The sequence below is a fragment of the Gorilla gorilla genome, chromosome 9 (genome assembly GCF_029281585.2).
Source record: "Gorilla gorilla gorilla isolate KB3781 chromosome 9, NHGRI_mGorGor1-v2.1_pri, whole genome shotgun sequence".
Lineage (NCBI taxonomy): Eukaryota > Metazoa > Chordata > Mammalia > Primates > Hominidae > Gorilla > Gorilla gorilla.
Window position 1 is genome coordinate 26,090,978 of NC_073233.2, and position 17,329 is coordinate 26,108,306.

At 45.2% G+C, this 17,329-nt stretch overlaps 2 protein-coding genes across 10 annotated transcripts in view; one reads left to right on the forward strand and one right to left on the reverse strand.

Moving 5' to 3' along the window:
* NAV2 (neuron navigator 2) overlaps positions 1–17,329 on the forward strand; it is a 775,852-nt gene that overhangs the window by 361,139 nt on the left and 397,384 nt on the right. For 4 of the 9 annotated variants that reach the window (XR_008669893.2, XM_055356423.2, XM_019037187.4 and 1 more), the window contains exon 1: positions 9,407–9,673. The exons of 3 other annotated variants lie outside the window; for them this stretch is intronic. Coding sequence is in view for 5 of the 6 variants with exons in the window: in XM_055356423.2 (XP_055212398.2) it covers positions 9,407–9,673 (267 nt within the window). In the remaining variant the exon portion in view is untranslated. Of the gene's footprint in view, positions 1–8,548; positions 9,674–17,329 lie in introns of those variants that run through there. 2 more of the 9 variants (XM_063711039.1, XM_063711040.1) reach the window with 2 other exon arrangements.
* Positions 7,016–9,166, reverse strand: LOC109028891 (uncharacterized). The gene has a single exon (XM_019037191.4). The coding sequence runs from the start codon at positions 9,164–9,166 to the stop codon at positions 8,429–8,431; it is 738 nt and encodes a 245-aa protein (XP_018892736.3). The 3' UTR covers positions 7,016–8,428.

A 17,329-nucleotide genomic window follows, 5' to 3' on the forward strand; every position in this document is an offset into this window, starting at 1 on the left:
TCAACTTAAAATGGACTCATTCTGCCACCACTCAGGAGTGCTGTGGGGATTCATTTAAATGCCATATATAAGGCAGATCTTAACCGTATCAGAAACAGGAAGTTACATTATCATTTCCATGCTTATCATTATGATGGCTATTCCTTTGACAGTATACTGTCTAGTGTCCAGAGTCCAGGCACTGGAGTTAAGTCCTGCTCTTCTACTTAATTGGCAGTGGGATCTTAAGTAAGATACTCAAACCTCTCTGGGCCTCATTTTTCTCTTTTGTAAAATAAAAATGGGAATAACTATCTACCTCATGAAATTGTTGTGAGCATGAGAAATCATGTATGTAAAATGCTTACCTTAGTCTCTGGCACATAAGAAGAATAACTTCATAAATTACAGTTCTTGTCAGCATCATCATTATTATTGGGTCAACTCTGGTTGCCTAGTCGTATGTGTGGGAAGAAGAATAGAGGCCGGGCGCGGTGGCTCACGCCTGTAATCCCAGCACTTTGGGAGGCCGAGGCGGGTGGATCACGAGGTCAGGAGATCGAGACCATCCTGGCTAACAGGATGAAACCCCATCTCTACTAAAAATACAAAAATTAGCCGGGCATGGCGGCGGGCGCCTGTAGTCCCAGCTACTCGGGAGGCTGAGGCAGGAGAATGGCGTGAACCCGGGAGGCGGAGCTTGCTGTGAGCAGAGATCATGCCACTGCACTCCAGCCTGGGCGACAGAGTGAGACTCTGTCTCAAAAATAAAAAAATAAAAAAAAAAGAAATAATTTTTAAATATCAATTTGAAACTGAATTAACTAGACCTCAATTCGTAGAAATAAATAAATAAATAAATAAATAAATAAATAAGTCTTCCGTAATAGTGAAAAAGTGGGTGGAGAATTACAAATAACAAGCAGACAAACAAACAAACAAACCTTGCATGTCAGATCCAGCCTAGAATCTGAACATACTCATCTCAGTGTCACCTTTACTTTTTGCAGGTAAAGCCCTAGGTGGTGCTCACTCCAGAATACCAGCTAGAGCCAACTGTTTGGACTGGAGAATCCAGACGTTTTGATTTCCCTCTCCCTATTTGACCTGTTTGCCCACACGTATAATTGATACTTATCTTTTATTTACATTTTTCCTGGTCCCAGCTCCTTGTTAGAAGACATTCTTAATTAAATTTGCCTGGTCATTCTATCTCACATCAAACAGGAAATCCAATTCCCTGTCTGTCCAGGATTCTGCAAATCACTGAATGAGGAGCAAGGGTGATGGGGAAGAGGCACAATTTCATTCTCGTGGCCATCCCTGACTACATTTCTGCTCCCATTAATCTTAGGATCTCACTCTTGTCTATCTCTTTTCTCTGTTCTCTTCCTTCTGTGCCAAAACAACCCCAAATTCAAAACTTATCTCTTTGAAAAAAAATAGTAATCTTCCCCCACCTAAAGAAAAATCAAGTCACTCCAAGTATTTGGTAGCATAGCAGGCTTTGTTGCTATTTGGGGATAATAAACGGGTTTTACTTTGGCACTTTTGTCTGTGTTTTTTGTCCTCTTCAGTAGGCTCTTCACACTGCTCTGGCCACTCCATTTTTTGGGAGCCCTTCATATTGAACCACTCCCAGGAAACGGAATTTTTCTCACTTATTGTAGATGACAATATAGCTTGACCCCTGGACTCTAGGCTGACCTTCACATATCCAAATGCTCACTAATGTATCTCTAAGACCATATACTCAGAGGACCTCTTGAGCAGCTTAGAACTGGCAGACTGAAATCTCAGACTTGGCACTAATAGATATTAGTGCCTGAATATGGAAGGAAGTGATATGTGATTTATATTTCCACTGATATGATTTATTTACACAGCCTTCTCCCACCTACAGAAAGTGAAAGTAGTCACAGTCTAAGTTTTAAATAAGAATCCTTTTCTTCTATTACATTATATTTAGCCATTGTTTTATTGAATATAGGCTTTCCTCTAATCCTTTGTGGGATGAGGCAAGATGTAAACAAAGGAATGTTTCCTAGACTTAACTTATAGAAGTAGGAGAGTGGAACATACCTCTTAGAGTATCAACACTAAGGGTAAAAGCAAAAAAATTCTCTCTATTACTTTAGGTTTTTTGTTACAAAATTAAATTAATCAACATACCTGATAACCCCACAAATAGTTGACCCTCCTTTGTGCCTGATTTATCATTGTATATTTTGTGCTGCCTCTATTAGAGTATTGGTTATATTGTTTGTCATTCATTTATTCCCCTGTTTGGTTTCCCTACTAGATTGTGAGTTGTTTCTGTTTTTCAGTTTCAAGAAAGGAGAATCCTCAGGTGAGAAACAGCAGCTACATCCTTCTTTGAAACTTGAGAGCCGAGAGCAATAACTTATTCTTATCTGCTCTCCATCATAACGCCCAAAGCCAAGCACATAGATGGCTTGCAACAATTTATTCCTTGTATTAATTATTGAGCCACTGATTAATCAATGGTTTGCTACCTGCACTCATGCATTACTTAATAATAGGGATATGTTCTGAGAAATGAGTCTTTAGTCTTTTTTGTTGTTGTACAGACATCATAGAGTACATTTTCACAAACCTAGATGGGATGGCCTACTATACAGTTAGGCTATATTCTATAGCCTATTGCTGCTGGGCTACAAGCCTGTATAGCATGTTGATGTACTGATTACCATAGGTAATTGTAACACAATGGTATTTGTGTATCTAAACATAGAAAAGGTACAGTAAAAATATAGTATAAAAGATTTTTTTAAATGGTATACTTGGATAGGGCATTTACCATGAATGGAACTTGTAGGACTGGAAGTTGCTCTGGGTGAGTCAGTCAGTGAGTGGTGAGAGAATGTAAAGGCCTAGGACATTGCTGTACACTACTGCAGAGTTTATTAACACTGTACACTTAGGCTACACTAAATTTATTAAAAATATTTTTCTTTCTTCAATAATAAGTTAACCTTAGTTAACTCTAACTTTTTTACTTTATAAACTTTTAAATTTTTTGACTTTTTGACTCTTGAAATAACACTTAGCTTAAAACGCAAACACATTGTACAGCTATACGAAAATATTTTCTTTATATCTTTATAAGCTTTTTTCTATTATTTTTTTTAACTTTTTCAACTTCTTAAAATTAAAAATGAAGACACAAACAGACACATTAGCCTAGGCCTAAACAGGGCCAATATCACTGTTTTCCACCTCCACATATTGTCCCTCTGGAAGGTCTTCAGGGGCAAAAACACATATGGAGCTGTCATCTCCTATGCTAACAATGCCTTCTGGAATTCCTCCTGAAGGACCTGCCTGAGACTGTTTTACAGTTAATGTTTTTAAGTAGAAAGAGTACAGTCTAACATAACAATGAATAGTACAGTAAATACATGAACCCACAACATAGTAATTTGTTATCAAGTATTTATCATCAGCTATATAAAGTATTAGGCACTGTACATGGTTGTGTGCACTATAGTTTTATAAAACTTGCAGCACAGTATCACCACAAACATGAGTAATGTGTTGCACTACAATGTTATGACTGCTACTCTGTTACTAGGCAATAGTAATTTTTCAGCTTCCTTATAATCTTACAGAACCGCCATCATTATATGCAGTCAGTCATTGACCAAAACATCATTATGCAGTGCGTGACTATATTTATTTGACATTTAGTCTGGGTCATTGACTCAAATGCCTGTGAACACACATACACACATACATACCCCTCACACTCTAGCTTCAGCAGGTAGGGGAACCCTCAGCCTTTGTTCTCAGAAAAAAAGCCCCAGAGGTTACCATTGGGCATACTGATTTGCACACAGACCCATCTGGAAGAAAGTTTGAGATTGGAAGTGAGTCACTGATAGGGTGAGTAGATGAGCAGACTTTCCAAAGAGATGTCTTAAGGTTCTTACTTCACTTCTCTGCAGTATGAGATGGGTGGCCTCTCAACTCAGCCACTACTAAAAGGTGAGCCTTTGTGCCATCTCAGAGATGTCTCATAAGTTTCCAACCCGTTTGTAGAAAATTAAGGAAAAGTGCATTTTTTTTACTCCCAAATAAACTCATAAATATTTTGCTTTTTATATTATTCAAGAAACTTTGCAACATTTCCCCTCATCATGTATAATCTAGGGTCTCCAAAAGGCTGTAGACTTTTCCCCCCAAGATCCCTGCATTTTTTTGTGACAGGCTGGGCCTTAGATGTTCCAGGCTCTTCACCGGACTGTCTTCTTGGGAGGTCAGGCCAACAGGGGTCTTTAACTAAGATGAAGGATGGGTTGATGGAACTGGTCACTCACAGGTCAGCTCTGAAGCCCAATTCGCACTCAACTAATCACAAGTGGCTGATGTTGAGGAGCAGAGAGGGATGCAGCTGGCACTTCCTGATCTGAGGATGGCTCTTAGAACCAGGGAACTATCCAGTCTCTTAGGATGATTCAGTGGTCCTGAGAGCTTTGATAATACGTTTCAATTTGGCCTATCACTGACATTTGGGTGATTTTGCAAGTTCTGAGCCAGAAGAAAAATAAAGAATGGTTATCAAAGTTGGAATTTAAAATGGTGGGTCATTTCAACTTGGCATACTTGTCCATAGTGCAGATAGTAAAAAAAAAAAAAGAAAAAGAAAAAAGTTATTTTGATACCTGGATAGTATATTCTTTCCAGAGCAGCTTGCCATTCTCCGAACCAGTGACTTGCGTTAGCCTCCGATGCTTGCAAAACATTGATTTAAAATGAGGTTTTTCATGTCAACACAGTATCAATGTGGAAGGAGTAAACTTATAGGCCATTTTTATAATTTGAGATTATCTTATTTAAGTAAGAAACTTATAATTATCTCATTTATCCTAGGAGAAAAAATAGCTTCCCCCCCCCACCCTTGTCTGGTTATTATGATAAATTATTTTGCTTTAAATAAGAAAAATGAACGTTTATAGAAAATATCTAAAAGGAGATAGGGCCAGGCACGGTGGCTCACGCCTGTAATCCCAGCACTTTGGGAGGCCAAGGCGGGCGAATCACGAGGTCAGGAGGTCGAGACCATCCTGGCTAACATGGTGAAACCCAGTCTCTACTAAAAATACAAAAAATTAGCTGGGCATGGTAGCAGGTGCCTGTAGTCCCAGCTACTCAGGAGGCTGAGGCAGGAGAATGGGGTGTACCCAGGAGGCAGAGCTTGTAGTGAGCCAAGATCGAGCCACTGCACTCCAGCCTGGGCAGCAGAGCAAGACTCCATCTCAAAAAAAAAAAAAAAAAAAAAAGATATAAAAGGAGATGAATCTTTGGGAGGCCAAGGCGGGTGGATCACTTGAGGTCTGGAGTTCCAGACCAGCCTGACCAATATGACGAAACCCCGTCTCTACTAAAAATACAAAAATTAGCCGGGTGTGGTGGCATGCGCCTGTAATCCCAGCTGCAGTGAGCCAAGATCGTGCCATTGCACTCCAGCTTCCAGCCTGGGAAATTACAGCAAAACTCGGTCCAAAAAAAAGGAGATAAATAATGCTCCAGGAAAAAGCAAATAGAATTACTAAAGGGAAGAAGAGGCAGGAAAACAAAGAAATTTGGAAACAGACTAAAAGATTCACTCATCCTCAAGTGAAAGATCTTTCATTAAGAAAAATGAAGAATTATCAGAATTTAGTTATATAAAACACACAGGGTTAAGGGAAATGCTCATGTTTACCAATCCTAGAACATTAGAAATACTTTAAAAGAAATACTGTTTTTCATATTTATGCATATTTGAGGGTCTCAGAACCCCAAAATGACCTTGGCAGTAAATACAATTTAAACAGGAAAACAAAGATGGCAAATACATAATATGTATTTCACTATTTCCATTTCTATACCCATAGCAGATATTATCAAGTGATCAGGCGGCTATTTCCAACTAGATGGATGCACTCTGAGATCCTTTTCAGTAGATGGCCCTTAAGGTGAAATCCTCCTGCTGTCTGTGCTACTCAAAGCGTGATCTTTAGAACACCGGCATGGGCATGACATGAGAACTTACTCGGAAAGCAGAATCTCAGCCCCATTCTAGACCAGCTGAATCTGAATCTGTATTTTAGCAAGATCCCCAGTGATTCTTAGGCATATTAAGGTTTAAGAAGTTCTGGAGATGCACTGAATGCATGATATATTCATTAGGGCAGAATATCTCAAGTTTTAGTATGCATGATAATCACTAGGTTGAAGACTGTGGAAACACAGATTGCTGGGCCCCATCCCCAGAGCTTTTGATTCAATAGGTCTGGGTGGGGCTTTCAAACAAGTTTCCAGGTAATGCTTCTGCAGCTCCAGGGACCACACTTTGAGAACCACTGCATTAAGGCCATGGGAATACTTTGGAATATCTCCCTGATCTTTAGAAGCTGAAGGTTGTGATATCTTTCCACAAATCTTGGTACACTGGTCAGAACTAGAATTCAGGGCAGGCAAAAGAGTCCCGAGGTTTATAGCATAATATTTCGTATGTCCTTATGTTCCTAAATCTAAAAGACAATCTCTCCTTCTTGAGGGTTGATGCTAGCATCATTCAATCATTCATTCCGTATAAATGTTGGGTAGCTATTCTGTCCACAGCTTTATGCTCCATACTGAGAAGATCTAAAGAAAGTTAAAACACAGCTCCTAATTCCAAGATGTTTATTCTCTAAGATGAAAATGAATGCATGAAACAATAAATAACAGGTTAAATAATGGGAGACAATAGTACGGGGGGTGGCATCAGATGGCAAAGGGCAAAGTGTTAAGTAAGTAGCATGAATGATGTGTGACTTGATTTCAGAGAGAGGGAGGATAACTGAAACAGACATAGACAGGGCCGTGCATTTCAGCCTAACTAGAGTAGAAAGTTGCTACCTAGAATGGCTAAGAAGGTGCCTTCTCATTTCTTAATGCTTCAGAGGTTAAGACTTTGATGTTTCCTCTGGTCTGAGATCTTTGTCACTTTGGGCCACTATAACAAAAATACCATAAACAGGATGGCTTAAACAACAAACATTTATTTCTTACAGTACTAGAGGCTGGAAGTCTGAGACTAGGATGCCAACACGGTATCAGATTCTTGGTAAGGGCCCTCTTCCCGGTCCACAGAAGACTGCCTTCTGTGTCCTCACAAGGCAGTAAGAAAGCATCTCTCTCCTGTCTCTCCTAATAAGAGTGCTAATCCTATCATGAGGGCTCCACTGTCTTGACCTTATTACCTCCTAAAGTTCCCCACCTCCTAATACCATCACATTGGGGATTAGGGGTTTAACATGAATTCCAGGGGGACATAGTTAATAGCATCTGAGTTATTCTAAATCAATGCTATCAGCACTGTATAGGGTGGGCACAAAGTGTCCTGGAAACAAAGAAGAAAGACAAATAGTTTATAAACAGAGATGACTTTGGGGGAAAGCAGCAGTAATTTAACAACAGGGAAAATAAAACCCAGCTTTTATTGGTCTCTTACATTGCCAGGTACTTGTGCTAAATGACTGTCATGCACCAACCATCTCATTTAATCCAAACAACAGCTCATTAGGTAAATGTCGTCAAACCTCCACCTTACTACATGTGAAAACAGAAGCTTTATAAGGATGCATGTAAGCTTAAATAACTTCCCCAATTCTAATCCAAGCAGTTCTACAGGGTGGGAGGCTCCTCATTCATAAATCGCGAAGTCTGGCCTGCCTGATCATCTCTCAGTTTCCTTCTTATTCTCATACACTTTGAGTCAGCGAGGAAACCACAGAGCAACCCAAACAGCGAATTCCAGTCGAGGAACCTGTTGGGGCCAGTGCGTCCCAGGCGCGGACAGGGAGGGGCTCCATGAAACGCAGCAAGGTTTGGCCAGAGCCTGCCTGGGTCATGGAGCCTCTCCCGGCTTCTTCAGGCCACTCTAATTACAGAGTCTGTGGTAGGTTGCGTGGAGGAGCTGTCTCGGGGCGGGAAGCTTCCCTGCGTATTGTATTTGCCTATAAATACTTCAAATAGTTTAGTGAAATGTGCAGCCTTTGAAAACTGGAGAGGAAGCCGTTGGGAGGCCCCCCGCCCGGCCGGCCTGGAAGAGCAGGCAGAGAAATGGCTGGCGCGCTCTTAAAGCGGGAGACGAGCTTCAGCCCTGCCCAAGCCAGATGGGGGCAGCGAGGCTGCGGGCGTGACTCCGGAAGACTCAAACCGTTAAGGTGACCGGAGCAATTTGAAAAAGGAAACAAACTTCCCTCGAGCCGTGCCCGCGTGGCTCTGGGGCGGACGGTTGCGTTCGAAAGGGCATTTTTCAAAAGAAGGGTTTCAGGGACGCAGGGGTGTGGGCCCCCCGGGAGGCGCGCAGCCGGGGCAGTGCCGCAAAGCGGCCACCAGCCCGCTTTGTACTCGCGGCCAAGCGCGGCCCCAGAGTTTCGGCGGCGGCCAGAGTTTAGGCCACGCCCTCTTTGCAGTGAGACCCGCGGCCGCTGATTGGCGCACCGTGGACCAATGGGCGCGCCGGGGCGGCCCCGGCTGTCAGCGCGCGCCGCAGCAGCGCCGGCCGCAGCCTGTCCTCCCCTGCGCTGAGCCCCGCAGCCAGCGCAGCCTTCCCGGGAAGCGCGGCGGCCGCTCCCGAGCGCAGCCCTGCCCGGCCCGCCAGCCGCGCGTCCCGGCGCCCGCGCCCCACGGCCACAGCCTTGCCGCTATCTAGCTCACGGAGCATGTGCAGACCCGCAGGCGCTAAGGTGGTCTCAGTCCGGGGGCCTTCTGGGCAGCGGTGACTGTCACCCCAAGAGAGACCTTTCGGGGGCTCTTGCCGCACCTCTGCTGCGTCGCGGGTGACACTGCGGTGCTCGCGAGCAGGGTGGCAGCTGCCTCTCGGTGGAGACGTCTTGGGACTCTTGCGCCCTTCTTCTCTCCTTTCTTCGCTGCTCTCTCCTTTCCTTCCTTGGCTGCTCGCTCTTTCTCTCGCCGGCTCAGACCCGTAGCCTCCGGAACGGGACTCGTGGGTCGCCGCCGCCTCTGTCTCTTCCAAAGGGGCCTCCTCACTTCGGAGATGCAGTGACAAGTTAATATGGGCGTCCAAGCCTCTGTTTCCCAGGAGGAAATTTGCAAGAGGCGGCAGCCCCTGAGCGCCCAGAGCTCTTGAAAGGCCACCCAGGAGAGGTGTGAGACCCGGCGGCAGCATCCGTCCAGGTGGGACCCGCTGAGCGCCGTGGCCAGTCCCCCATTCCCATCCCGGCACCCCAAAGGCGCGCTCGCCCGATTGCTTCGAGTTCCCCGACCTGGGGATTTTTTTTTAGCCGCTGCTGGTGGGCGCCTCGTGGGCTAAGGCCCGGCGCCTGCTCTGCTACCCGCGCTGCCTTTAGCGGTCGCCCCCGCCGCCGCTGCCAGGGACGTGCTGGGAAGGCCCAAGCCCCGGGAGAAGATGCCGGCCATCCTGGTCGCCTCCAAAATGAAGTCGGGACTGCCCAAACCCGTGCACAGCGCCGCGCCCATCCTGCACGTGCCCCCGGCCCGGGCCGGCCCCCAGCCCTGCTACCTGAAGTTGGGAAGCAAGGTGGAGGTGAGCAAGACCACCTATCCTAGCCAGATCCCCCTGAAATCGCAGGTGCTGCAGGGGCTGCAAGAGCCAGCGGGGGAGGGGCTCCCGCTGCGGAAGAGCGGCTCGGTGGAAAACGGGTTCGATACCCAGGTGAGAGATGCCGTTTGCCGGGGTACTGTTCTGGAAAGATGGATGAATAGTTCTTTCGGGATGGTGTGGGAGAAAGGGCTGGATGGGAGAAGGGGTTACCATGTGGTCAGGGAAGGGAACCATTCCCCTTAGGCCGGCAGGTTGGGGGATGCGCGAGGAGAGTGGGCCGGCCGGTGGGTGTGGCCCGGGTGCCGGAGGTTTGCCTTAAGAGCTCTTCGAGACCTGGGATGGCGGGCATGTCTGCAGCATCTTCCTGGGGAGGAGGAAAGGTCGGGATGTTCTCAAAAAACGTGTGCATCGCTGGAAATGTGAGGTCCTGCATGTTGAGGTCTTGGCCCCAAGAAGCCAGTATCCGCAGCAGCAGCTGTGTGTCTGTCTGGCGGTTCCGCAGAGATTCTGTTCCGGACAAGGAATGATCTAAGGCCCCATTGGGTTCGACGCCCCCTAGCCTGGCTGTAAGATCCAGGAAGAAAAGGGGCTCGCGGGTGGCAGTGAACCACGCGGGTGGCATCTTCCCTTGGCTTGAAGATGACCTGTCCCTGCCCCATCCTGCGGGGTGACGGGATTCCGGGCAAGGTGCTGGGACTGCGGTACTAGTGCACCAGCTGAGGCCGGCAGCTGGAGACTCCTAGCGCCTTGGCTGGCTGTTGCGGTGAGGGTGGGGGTGGAGGTGGCTGCCTCAGAATGGCGGCCGAAGCTAAGCCCCTCCTTCCTGGGTGGTAGATCCTGGTGTTGGTAGCCCGAGTGACGGGGCGTGGGGATGGGAGATGGCTTGAAGAGAATTGGTGACTCCTACCTTTCCAGACAGAGCCTGCATCACTTAATTCGGCTGGGTGACAAGCCCTGGCCGTGCAATCTCTTTTACAGAAATTAGCAAGGGCCAATCAGGTTCTCTTGGTCCTCCCCGCTCCATTTCCCCCTTCTTCTGGTAGGAGGGGGCTATATTTTCTTGGCAGTCAGTCAGCAGGGACTTTTGGGGACAGGCCGACCTGACGGATGTGACTGTCCGGTTAGGAGAGGCGGGAAGCCAGAGGGGAGGTGGTTTGGGGCTGGTGTCAGGAAAATGGCAACAGACCAGCTGACCTTTTTGGCACATACTTCCCTCCTGACACCGTCTCCACCTTCTCCTGGAGCTTTCTCTGATCAGAGGCTAGAACTCAACACATTCCTAGGCTTTCTGATGCGGGAACTGGAGCTGAAGCTAATTGTAAGCAGACTTTTGGAACTCTGGTCTGGAGAAGGCCCTCAAAGCAGATTAAGCTCCCACACCAGGCTGATAAGCATGCCGCTTGCTGCTGCACTTGCTAAACATTTTTGGAAGCTGACAGGTTTGAGTGATGGTGTGTGGGAGGAAGGCAAGATTTCCTCCAGTGCTCCGGGGGCCTGCCTCTGTGAGGGTGTTGTGCTCTGCTCTTCTTCTGTTGTTACGTACAGGATTTGTCCAGTGGGCTCTGCAATGGGGGTGAGCACCAGGGTACACTTCTGCATGGGGTTTCCCTTCATCCATGGACGTGGGGTTTATGAGGTGTAGTGGGCAGTCGGTGGGAGGTCAGTACAGTGACTCGGGACTGGAGGTGACACATACCCTCGAGCCTGATGAGGAGCACTCGAGGAATGAGAGGGAAAGTCCATGCTGGAATTGTTCATATCCAGGCAGCTGTTCTGCCTTTGCCCGTTTGACCCTTCATTTAACAAACATTGTCAGAGGACTGGCAGTGCATAGGCTCTGGAAAGGTGATTCATCACCCTCTCCGTGAAAAAAAATGTTCTTCAGCTTCTCTCTGAGGGGCTGGAACAGTCCACTTCCCTCAAGACTTTGCTTCCCTCTTTTGCCCTTGGTCCATAATCCCCCCATTTCACCTCTCTCGCCCTCAGTGGGCCCTTGTGTACTGATGGTGAACATAGTTTGGATGGACTGCTAAGGAAATTGGCCACTTCCAGTGGACTACCCTGATTTTTACCTGCCTGCCCTCGTTTGCCAGTGCCCAGGGGTTCTGGGGGGTCTTCCCTGTGGCAGATCCCTGTCTGCACAGCTGACATCAAAGTGATTTTGGCCAATGGGATTTTACCTTCTTTGCCGGGGCTTCTCCCACAGTCTGCCTGATAGGGTACCCATTCCCCCTCCAGAACAGTCTCTTGGTTATGGCATGAGGACTGTGTCTGACTGGCCATCTGGTAGTTTCCAGGTCCCAAATTTGGTATATATTATTAGAAGATACTCAGGAAACAATGAATTAAATGGCAAATGCTCTCTTGGGGCCCCTGACTCCCCTTTTATTCAGGGGATTTTTGGCAGGAGATTGGGTTGTGTAGTGGCTGATAACATAGCTTTTAAAGTCAGGTGGGTATCGCTGGTGTCTTGTGTCTGTCATATACCAGCTAGGTGACCACCTTGATTAATTTATTTGGGCTTTAGTGTTCTCATCTATTAAAAAATGAGCATGAACAACCACTAGAGTTGTGAGCATTAAGAAAAATAACGTAAAGTGTTCAGTGCGGTGTCTGGCAAATAAGGAACACTTAATAAAAGTAGCTATTTATATTGCTAACCTAAGAGATGGGGCATGCTGAATCAACATTAATAGCCCGTAAATGAGAAAAGATATGGCTTATTCTCTCAAGCCCCTGGAAAGGTATCAATCTGTTCCAAGGATCTGTAGAACACCTATCACCTTTCTAGTACAGTACCAGGCAGAACGGGAAGATGAGGGAAGGGCATGTCCACTTTCTGAGTGCCTGATGGGTGAGGCTCTTTACATATAATCTCATTTCATCTTTACAGAAACACTTAAATCAGGTCTGATACATCCATTTTCTATGACAATAACAACATGGTAACAATAATAACAATGGTAATAATGGCCAAATCCTTATATATCACTTCCTATGTGCCAGGAATTGTTCTAAGGACTTTACATTAAAAACTAATTTTATTCTTATTACAATCAAATGAGATAAATGTTATTATCCCCATTTTACACATATGAAAACTGAGGCAAAGACCAGTTTGGTAACTTTGTGAGTAGCAAAGGTAGAATTAGAACTTGGGCAGTCTGGCACTAGATCCCATGTCTTTAACCATGATATTGTACAGGGAGAAACACAGAGACTGTCTTAGAACTTGCAGGCCCTGATTTATAAGACCATTGCTGTAACCATTGAGCTAGATGAGGCATAGCAAGGTACAGCCACTTGCTCTCGGTCATCCAGGGTGGCAGGGCAGGGAGTCCAGCAAGGTTGGTCTGGCTTTGAGGCCTGCGGTCTTCCCACTCTTCATTGCTTTCTTTTTCCATCCTGCTCTGGCAGATCTACGAGGCAAATAGGACATGGCCTGGGCCTTGGGGATTTTATAATCTAGTTGGGAGGCATAACTGATATACATAGGGCAACAGGGCACAACACAGGGAGGCCTCAGAGGCATGCTTGGGGCTGGGTATCCAAGGTGCTCAAAGGAAAGGCCAAGATGGCTGGAGAAGTCCAGAGAGCCTCTGGAGGAGACAGAAGATGAGCTGAATTTTGGAGATGGGAAGGAGTGACTGGTGGGGAGGAGAGGAAGTCAGAATGAATGTGATAGTGGAGAATGAAGAGCAAGGTCATGCAGTGGTACCGAGCAGTTGATGTTGCTTCATGCAACAAGTCATTGCTCCAGATCTGACATCTTCCCTTTCAAAAGGTGATGAAGAGAAAGAACAAAGGCTTTGCAGCTGAAGGATTGGATTTGCATGTTGGCTTCCTGGTGGATCATCATTCTGAATGTGCAGGGTAGTTGTGAGAAGATCCGGAGAGGGTGTCCGTTAAGGACCTGATTCAGATTCATAACAGATCTTTGGGAAATGATGGTGATTATTATTTTTAGCTTGGGGTTCAGAATATTCAACGTGGTAGTTACAGGGGAAAGGAGGCTATTCTGACACCTTGTTTTATTATGCAGCAACTTTCTTCAGCCAGTGACATCCCATTGCCCCTAAGCCTGCTGTTCATCTCCATCAAGTGTGAAAAGACCTAACTTAGCCAGCAAGTAGCTGTTAGGTACAGCCCTACTGTCACCTACCCTTCCTCCAGGCCCCTTACCTTGAGTCTCTCCCATAAACCTACAGCTGGTTCTCCCCCACCCACCCCCACCCTTCCTAGTGGAGGAAACTGTGTTCTGCAGCAGCAGCACACCTCCCCTGAATTACCTTCCTGGGACTGAGATACCTGTGCCTTCCCCCAAGTATGAACATTTATAGCATCTGCTCTGTTAACATGTGAATAAATTAGGACCATGTGCAGAGAGTTGTTTTAAAGACATGCTCTGTGTTTGTTCAGAAACTCTCTCTGGCTGACCTTCAGATAAGTAACATGCCTGAGCTATTTGAGGAGACATTAGCCTATTTTTAAGAAGCAGTTGCAAGGAAAAAAAGAAAAAATATATACATATATAAAATATTTTGATATTTCCTGTTTTTAGCAGCTGGTGTTCAAGTTGCACCTAGTTTTTTTTTAAAAGTAATTAGAAGTGATTGAACTTCTCTGTGGGTGCTTTAGATGTTGAAAAAGAAAGCGTAGAGGAGGCCCCTGGGAAGAGAGCGCAGCTCTAAGCTTACAACCTGTGGCAACTTTGCTCCATTGTGTTTTGATTAGAATCCTTGCTCCATCATCAAAGGTGATTATGGATTTGATTAGTGCATTTTTCTGCTATTGTGTTACTCCCTTTCTTCTCTTTCTCAGTTCTTGGAGGGGAATGTATAGCATGGTTATCTGCCAACATGCAAGAATGTTTATGGTTCACATATTATTGCTTACTCCATGGGTTAATTTTCTAAAGACACTTTAAGGGTGGTACTGGTGGCTTATTCAGGGTAACATTACATGTGTATATATCTGTATATAAATACATCTACTTCTGGATATGTGTATATATGCATATATACACACAGATACACAAATATATACACATGGAACAGCTTAAAGTATTGAGCACATATAAGCACACACACACATCAAAGGGGAGGCTGGAGGAGTTACGGCCCAAATTCTAGCTTTCAGAATAGCTAGGTTTGCTTTCCATTTCTCATTCTGTCTTCCTCTGTGACCAAGATCTGAAGCACCAAATCTGGGTCCCATATTATTTACTTATAAGATATAAGGGATGTAGCCTTCAGAGAGGTGTTTTCATGAGGCCCCAGTGAAACTCTTGGAACCATTCTGAAAAAGTCAAACCACCCAGCGAGATTTTGGCTTAAGGTCAGAAATTCTTAGTTCTCAGAATCTGCCTCAGCAGCAGGGAAGGGAACATTTATGGAGCATCTGCTATGTGCCAGGTAGTCTGCGGAGCTCTTTATATAGATATTATTTAATGTGAGGCACAAGAAGCTGGATAAAATGGAAAACGGTCTGTGCATTTTTTGTGAGAAAGCAGAGGCCAAGGGAGGTTATCACTTGGAGGCAGTTTTATGTGGTAAATTCGACTTTATTGAGAGGTCAGAGTTTGCATCTAGGCTTTGGGCAAATTATAGAACATCCCTAAACTTCAGTTTTGTCATCTTTGAAGCGGAAATGGTGATGCTTATAGGTTGGGGGTGAGGGTTCAGTGAGATATTACAGGTAGGTTCCTGAACACAGTGTATGGCACATACTAAGCTAGGAATATATAGTATTGCCTATTTTTGTTACCTAAGGTCAGATCCAAGTTTGGAAACTATGTCTGCCTCATTCCAAGCTCACGTTCTTTCCACCCTACCTCTCTGCCTCCCAAGTACGCAGCTGAGTACATGAAAAGACAGACGGCTTGCACCATGAAAGTGGAGGGCATAGCAGGGCTTTGGTTAGATGAATGGGTAAATTAAGAGCAACGTCATCCAAAGAAGTCATATCTCGAGTTGTTAATTGAAACCTTCACAGGTTGGTCCCAGACATGCCATCTTTATAACAGTAACCAAGCTGAGGGATCCGCTACAAACCAAACTTGTGGGAAGCTTCCTTTGTACAACCAGTCTGAACTGGCACTGTAGAGGTGGTTGAGTGGAGCCGGCCAATCTGAGGGCCTAGCCCAGGACAGGACCAAGAATGGAACATTTTCATTGACTGGGCTTCTTAATGGTTCCTCATTGTTCTGAGGGCAGAAGGAAAGCCCTTTTTTCTCCCAGCAGGCATGGTTGTAATGAGAAATGGACCTTGTGATCAGTTGGCCATTAAGGTGCCCCAAGGCATGGCCAGCTGCCCAATGGTGCTTTACCAATAACCACAGGCCAAATTCAATGACTATTCTGTCTCTTGGTCACATTTTTCAAAGAGATGGACAATGTGTTCCTAGAATGGCTTGGGCAGAATGGGCCATGTGATTTTGGGAACAAAACTTAGCTAGGCTTTTTGTGCTTTAATCTACACAAGACAATAATGAGTGACACAAAGTTTTTTGCAGGAACCCCCATTCGCCCACACAGAGCCAGAGAATGACTCATGGCTTAGTGCCCCCTTTCCCAGGGAATACAGATCCTCTCTTGTGTTTTGCAAACAATGGGCCCCCAGCCTCAGAATATTTTGCCTCTTCTTCCAAGTGAAACCTCAACACCTTCAGTGAATTTTGGGTTATTCCAATCCTTCCGTTCATCTTGGTGGGACAGAGGATAGGGTAGAAATGGGGTCTTAGTCAAGATAATTGTGATCCCACTTTCAGCGGTCTTTGGAAGACTTTGAACAAAATCAGCTACTCATGGCAATGTGGCACTTTAAAAATAATTATAATACTAGTCACGGATATCGATTGAGCACAGCCTCTGTATCAGCATAATGCATAGCACCAGATATGTATCATTCATTTAATCCTCACAACATCCCATGAGGTAGATGCTACTTCCTGAAGAGAACTGGAAATGACCACTCTAGGACTTAGCAACTTTGGTTCTAATTCTGTCTCTTTAGTCACCTTGCTACATGACCTTCAACAAATCACATTTTCTTTCTGAGCTTCAGTAGGCTCACCTATAAAATGGAGAAGATAGTACCTCCTGTACCTTCTTTGAAGTTACTATGAAGATTAACACAGGTAATTATTGTGAACGAGGCACCTGTTTAAGCATCTTACACTTTAGGTAGCCCTTGAGGAAACCAGGGCTGACAGAGGTGAAGCTACTTTTCCAAGGAGCACAGCTGGTAGGTAGACCCAAATATTTGAACGCTTATCTGTTTGACCTTTGAAGTCAACCTTCTTAAATAGCAAGTGTGAAAGCACTTTGAAAAAATATCTGAAAAAATGCTGTTACTACTGAGTCTAAGTAAATCACTTTCAAATTTCCTTTAGCTTGGTAATACATATGCCATTTGACTCCTCCCCCTGCCCTAGAGTTTGGAAATATTGAAAATACTCTTTCAATGTTAAGTAAGTATTAGTTGCTTATAGTTGCTTAATCATATTGGTTGAACCCTTTTGGGATGTTTAAAATTTCAAGTCCTCTGAGGCCACAAGGCCCACTAAATGTCATTGTTGAGTGTTAACTGGCCGGGCTGATTCTAGACAGAGGAAGGAGAAAATGAGGAATTTGATTCAAAATCACTTGTTGGCGTGAGGAAGCAATCAGATAAGTTTAGATTATGAATCATTATTTAAGACAACAGGCCAGGGATCTTCAAAAATGTCAGTATCATGAAAGACATGAAAAAGTTTTAAAGCAGGTG